The following is a 6,857-nucleotide window of genomic DNA, read 5'->3' on the forward strand; positions in this document are numbered from 1 at the left end:
CAGCCTGGTCTACAGAGAGAGTTCCAGGACAGCCAGGGCTACACAGAGAAACCCTGTCTCAAAAAAAATCAAAACAAACAAACAGACAAACAAACCATACTACCAGGGCTGGAGAAATAGCTCAGTGGCTAAGAGCACACAGTACTCTTGCAGAGGCCCTGAGTTTGGTTCCCAGCACCCACATCAGGGGGCTCACAACCACCTCTAAATTCAGCTCCAGGAGACCCAATGCCTCTCTAGTTTCTGTAGGCACCATGAATTTAATGTCCACACACCTACACACACACACACACACACACACACACACACACACACACAAAATTTAAAAAATTATTAAAAAAACAGCACTTGACTAATAATGTACAAGGTCCTGGGTCTGATTCCCAGAATCATATAAAGTAACATAGTGGTGTGCGACCACAATGCAGTCAAAAGTTCAAGGTCATTCTCTGCTGCACAGCAAGTTTGAAGCCAGAAGAAAAAAGCCTTAGCAAATGGGGTGGAGAGAAAAATAAATACTAGCCACGGAGAGTGCTCAGAAGGGACAGGTATGGCCACCAACCCCGATGACCTGAATTTGAGTTCCATGACCCACATGGTAAAAATACGGAACCAACTCTTGAAAGCTATCTTCTGACTTCCTCATGTATGTGCTCATGCACACCCACAGTAATAATTTGTGTGTTTAAGAGAAAAATGAATCCAGGCATAGGACAGGAGGACTGGCCAAAGATCCAGGGCAGCCTGTACAAGATTAAAAGCCAGGAGTGGTGGTGCACACCTTCATCACTCTCTATCAATCAGTCAATCTCTGAATCTGACTGAGACAGACAGACAGACATACACATACAGAGAGACAGATTGACTGCTGGACTGGTACAATAGTAGATAAAAATCAGAATCAAGCCCGGCGATGGTGGTGCACACCTTTAATCCCAGCACTTGAGAGGCAGAGGCAGGTGGATTTCTACAGAGTGAGTTCCAGGACAGTCAGGGCTATACAGAGAAACCTTGTCTCGAAAAACCAAACCAAAACCAAAAACCAAAAACAAACAAAAAACAAATCAGAATCAACAGAACAGAAAAGAGAGCCCAGAGGTGCTTCACTCTGACAACCATATGTTTTTGTAGTCCCCCCCCCAAAAACACCTAAGAAAAATTATAGGGCAAGAGAGTATTTGCTACAAATGATACTGATACAACTTAGTATCATTATGAGTGGAAGAGAACTGATCCCAAACTCACACTACATAAAAATATTGTCAAGATAAACTGTAAGTCTAAATGTAAATGTTAAGACTACAAAAGCTCATCAAAAAAGAAAAAAAAGGTAAAAATACTCTTATGAATTTTATTCATTTTTATTCTTTAAAAAACTTAAGCTAGAGTCAGGCAGTGGTGCATGCTTCTAATCCCAGCATTCAAGAGGCACAGGCAGGTGGATCTCTGGGGCTGGTCTGGTCTACAAAGTGTGTTCCGGATAGGTAGGGCTATACAAAGAGAGAAGCCCTACCTTGAAAAACCGAAACAGACAAAAACAAAACTTAACCTGGGCTTGGTGGCACATGCCTTTAATCCTAGAATCCAAGAGGCAGAGGCAGGTGTACCTCTGTGGGTCTCCATTGTGAGTTTCAGAACAGGCAGGGCCACACAGCTGGGACCCTGCCTCAAAAAAAAAAAAAAAAAAAAAAAAAAAAAAAAAACAAAAAAACAAAAAACAACGTTTAAAATATTTTTTTTTTATGTGTGTTAAGTGTTTTGCCTATATGTAGTATGTATGTGTACCCACATGCACACCTGGTGCAGCAGAGGTCAGCAGAGGATATGAAACATTATGCTGAGAGTTGAGCCTAGAGTACAAGTGCTCTTAACTGATGGACCATCTTTCCAGCCCCTATTTTATTACTTTAAATTACGTGTAAGTGTGTGCCTGTATTTGGGTATGTGCATATGAGTGCAGATGCTTTTAAAGCCAGATGTGTAAGGTTCTCTGGAAGTAGAGTTACTGATGGTCATGAGCTGCCTGGTATGAATGATGAGAACTGAATTTGGGTCCTCTGGAAAAGCAAGTGCTCTTTACTATTGAACCATCTCTCCAGTCTCCATCTTCATGAATTTTAAGCAAAGATTTATTTAGACATGACTCAAAAAATATATTAATAATACTCTATCAGAAAGGCACAACTAAGACAAGAGGCAAACTATAGCCTAGAATAAAATATCTGAAGCCTGATTATGAGTGGTCATCCAAAATAATAATAATATTAAGAATCCCTACAATTCCATAATAAACACACAAACAGTCAAATGTAAAAAAATAAGAGACTTGACTTTTCATTAATGAAATAAAAGAATAAAGAGAAGGTATTGCCTAAACCACTGCTATTGGACTAGGGAAATTGCACAGTAGGGTATGGTTCACTTATACAAGCATAAAGATCAAAGTCTGAATGCCCCAGAAACTACATTAATAGATGCAGAAGAGTGCATCTATAATCACACTGCTACAAGAAAACAGGAGACATGAGACTCCTGGGAAGTCATAGGTCAGCAAGTATCAGAATACTCTCCAACAAACAAGGTAGAAGGCGAGGACGCAGATTGTCTACTGACCTCGTGTGCCATGGCTCAAGCACCCCTTACCTCCATTACTAGACAGGTTTATCAAATACAAATTGTCACTTGTCTTAAATATACATGAGAGGGATCTACACCTCAAATATAGCTTTTAGTATTTTTTTCTATATATATAAAAAGGTCCTCATGATGTTGCTGGCTCCCCTACTGTCATGAATCCTGCTAATTTCACTCTAGTATATCCCAATACAGCCCAGTTATCTAGGACCACTTTCCTCCTAATTTAACAACTGCTTCAAAGACCCTTTTTAATCTTTCTAGAAAAGCAAAGTCAGTTCCTAATGTTTTGAACCCGATACGAGGTAGTTAGGAAAATAAACAAAAAGCAGGCAAGAAAAGAGAGTTTGGAAAAGACCCAAACCTGTCTGAGTCTACATTAGTTAAACATGTGCTAATTCTTGTTGAGTCCAGTTACCTAATGGAGGCTAGACATCTCCTTCACCTACTTACCTGTACTGGCGGGTCTGCGTGCTGAATGTTGTCTTGTAAGTGACTCATGAGCATGAGGTCACGGGCTTGATACCAGCGGGAGTGGAGCGCATGATGGTAGATATGGCAGAGGATGGCACAGGTACGGATCCGGTCTGTACGGTCCTTGGCATAGATATATTTGCACAGTCTTTCCATTAGCACAGCTGAGTCCTCACCCTCATTTTCTGCCTGGTCTTGCTCAGACTAGAGGAATGGAAAGTTGTTAGTAATGGTTATCCAGCAAAGACCACAGCTGTAAATGGCTTAGGCCCTAACAACAAAACAAGGGACTCTTTCCAATCTCACTGCAATCCCTCCAATCCCACCCCCTCTTCTACTTCAAAAGTCCCCTGGGGATAGAAGACTATTCACCAAAGCCTAATATAAGGAAGATAAATTCACACTTCTCTTGCTCCTCATGATTACCAAGCAATCTCACCTTTGAGGATCCTTCAGGAGGAGTAAGCTGACGCTGATGGGCCTTGTAATCAAACTTGTAGTAAGTGTGCAGGATGCGCCTCAAGTAGATCTGGCAGATCTCCTCAGTGGTACCTTTCTCCTCCAGGTAGCGTTGCACACGCTCAATGATGGCACATACTTGTGCCTCATCCTTCAGGTGTTCCACATACTCTGGTAAGGAGGACACCCATCCTCATCTCAAACATGAGTACTGCCTTTCCCAACCATCCATCTCCAGCAATCCAACCCTTCTGGTTTCCCCTCTACCCTTATACCCTAAAAACAGCATCCTCCTCCATGAGCTTACCTACCATCTCACTGCTTAGGCAAGTATCTGAATTACCAATTTGTTCAACAGAGCCTCTAACTCTAGCACTTGCCTCTGGCTTCATATAATGCTAATAATTAGTAGTACTTTTCCTGTCACCAAAGCCCCCACTTGCTTAGGCTTACCTTGGGAGTGAGGATCAGTATTTTGCATTATTTTGGTAAACTCTTCATCCATTCGCTCCACCAGAGTTAGGATGCAGCCTCGTACACGTAGTGGCTAAAGAATTATGCAAAGAAGGAATAGTTAATCCAGGTTTGTATCCTAATCTCAATTCCTGTCTCTACCACTTTCCCAGTTAGCCTGCCAATCCCTCTCTTTACCTGATCAAAATTGTGTAAGTTCTCACTCTCTTCCAAAATGTTCTCTCCAACAAAGATATTGGAATGTGCAACCAAGGTATCCATCAGTTCATTGATGCAGTCCAGGCACATCTGCCACATCTCTGGCTGTCAAGGGATGAAGTGACAAAGTTAGAGGGATATAGTAAGTGACGTTTCCAAAGAACCCTTTCACCAAGAATCACAGGGCTTCACTATACAAGGCTGCTGTAGGCCTCAGGCAGGCCTTTAAACAGTAGGCACCTCTTCCTGACCACCCCCAACTCAACCTCAGCACTCTTCTGTTGTTCTCACCTTCATGTATGTGGCCAGGTTAGGGTTGTAATCATAGAGAGAGGCAATGATATTGAACTTGATCTTGACAATGACGCCCACCCCCAGGTTGTTTTCAGCAGCAATCTGAACCAGCAGCTGGAGCAATTCAATCTGGGTGGCACTGGAGAGACACAGAACTAACTTCGTAAGGCTTTGGAGATAAACCAGCTGGTCTCACCCTGTTGTGCAGGATATCCTCTTAAGACCAGCAAAGCAGCTGAGTCTTACTATCTGCATGTGTGTTTCTTTCTTATTTATGTATTCTCTTGAGACAAGGTTCCATGCACTCCAGGCAGGCCTTGAGCATGTTATGTAGCTAAGGTGGCCCTGCAACTTCTGATTCTTTTACCTTCACCACCCAAGTGCTGGGATTACAGCTGTGTACCAGCACACCTGGTTTTATGTGATGCCAGAACTCAAAACCAAGGTTTCAGGTATGCTAGGCAAGCACTCTATCAACTGAACTATATCCACAACCCTTGCTTCTCTTTTAAACTCCCAATAGAAACAACAGTAATGCTAGCCACCCGTAAGTGCTATTTATAAAAGGTCTTCAATCTGTCCGTTCTGATTACCTAATAACTATAGATATATAGTAACAAACTGCCACAGAAATCCAGTAGTTCAAAGTTATAAAAGAGTACAAAACAGGAAATACGTCCCCAGTATACAAGCATAGACAACATTCTCTCTAAATAGAGTGATGTCCACACACATCAATGTTTAACTGTGCTGTAAAGAAAGCTTTCAAACTATAAAAAAGGTAGCAATGCCCCAAGCCTGCACATCTTACCGGTCTGTTCCCTTCTTGCCTCTGACCTGTAGAATCTCATTCAGTTTCTTGATGACAACAGCGTGAGTGATCTCAGTTCCCTTGGCAAACATTTTTGGTTTCTCCTGGTTAAAAACATATCGTGTTACACAAATGTCAACAGGAACCTGTTCTTGCTTTAGGCCCCTCCCACTCCAACCAGGTGGGCACCTTCTATACAAATCCCTTTACAATGCTTACCTTAACAAGTGGCACACCACCTCGGACTCGTTCCCACTCCCCGCCCTCATTGTCCTCCTCTTCCTCATCCAGGCGTTTAGACTTCCTATCATGCTTCTTCTTGGCTTTGTCCTCCCGTTTCTTTTCAGCTGCTTTTTTGTCCTCCTCTGTGGTGGGTGCCCTGACAGGAGATGAGGGAGAAAATGTCTCACCTGAGGCTTCTTCTTCCCAAATGCTGGGTTTACAAGTGTATACCACCAATACTTAATTTACACACAGCTTAGGGATCAAACCCAGGACTTCATGCATGCTAGGTAAGCATTCTATCAACTGAGCTAGGCCCAAGCTCACTCACTCCTCACATTTTGCGAATATGCCAATTCACTCAGTAAGTTGACTTCTTTTGGTCTACAGAGACTGTACACTACGCCCACGGTTCTGAGGGTAAAGGAGCTTGATCTAGTATTTATCGTCAGTGCTTCCAATCAGCTTCGTTTTCCTTGCATTCAAGTTTTACTTAGTTCTAAGGATAGTGTGATTCATACTTAAAAAGTAAAAAGAATTCACTCTATGAATTCAAAGTCAAAAGACTTGGGTTTGACATTTTTTTGTTTTGTTTTGTTTTGTTTCAAGACAGGGATTAAAGGAGTGCACCACCACTGCCCGGCTGGGTTTGACATTTCTTAAGACACATCATATCTCAGTATACTTGTATCTTTTTTGTTTTTAAATTATTTTATATATCTAAATGTCTTGCCTCCACACATGTATGCACATCATGTGCATGTATGTCTACTACCTGCAGAAGTCAGGATGAGGTCATCAGACCCTCCTAGGACTGGCATTATATATGGTTGTAAGCTATCATGTGGGTGCTGGGAATTGAACGCAGGCCCTCTTCAATAGCAGCAAGTGCTCTGAACCAGTGAGTGAACTTTCCAGCTCTTTTGGCTTGTTTTATGGATAGGCTGACCTTGAACTCATAAAGATACAAACAACTCCTCCCCAAATGTTTATATACACACCCATACAATTATACCTGAGCAAAGCTATTAAAAAACTTCAAAGATGTCAAGAGTCAAGAGTAAAGGAACACCCCTATAATCCAGGTATGGAAGATAAAAGCACTTGAAGGGTTCAAGGCCAACCTGGATACAGGTAATCCTGTCCCAACAAAACAAAACAAGGCCACACAGAAAACACACTACATAAACAAACAGTAACAAGCCCAAATATATTAATAACTACAAAAAAGTATAAGTAAAGTTGCCAAATGAAAAACAGAGATGAGCCGGGCGGTGGTGGCGCACGCCTT

General features: G+C 42.0%; 1 protein-coding gene across 2 annotated transcripts in view; it reads right to left on the reverse strand.

The window, feature by feature from the left end:
• Positions 1-6,857, reverse strand: part of LOC116102957 (eukaryotic translation initiation factor 3 subunit C) — a 17,883-nt gene that overhangs the window by 4,936 nt on the left and 6,090 nt on the right. For both annotated transcript variants that reach the window (XM_031388274.1, XM_031388273.1), the window contains exons 9-15: positions 5,564-5,723; positions 5,345-5,448; positions 4,531-4,672; positions 4,219-4,344; positions 4,021-4,114; positions 3,548-3,738; positions 3,088-3,312 (exon numbers count right to left, since the gene is read on the reverse strand). In XM_031388274.1, coding sequence (XP_031244134.1) covers positions 3,088-3,312; positions 3,548-3,738; positions 4,021-4,114; positions 4,219-4,344; positions 4,531-4,672; positions 5,345-5,448; positions 5,564-5,723 — 1,042 coding nt within the window. The remainder of the gene's footprint in view (positions 1-3,087; positions 3,313-3,547; positions 3,739-4,020; positions 4,115-4,218; positions 4,345-4,530; positions 4,673-5,344; positions 5,449-5,563; positions 5,724-6,857) is intronic.

The sequence above is a fragment of the Mastomys coucha genome, unplaced genomic scaffold (assembly GCF_008632895.1).
Source record: "Mastomys coucha isolate ucsf_1 unplaced genomic scaffold, UCSF_Mcou_1 pScaffold21, whole genome shotgun sequence".
In the NCBI taxonomy this organism is placed as follows: domain Eukaryota; kingdom Metazoa; phylum Chordata; class Mammalia; order Rodentia; family Muridae; genus Mastomys; species Mastomys coucha.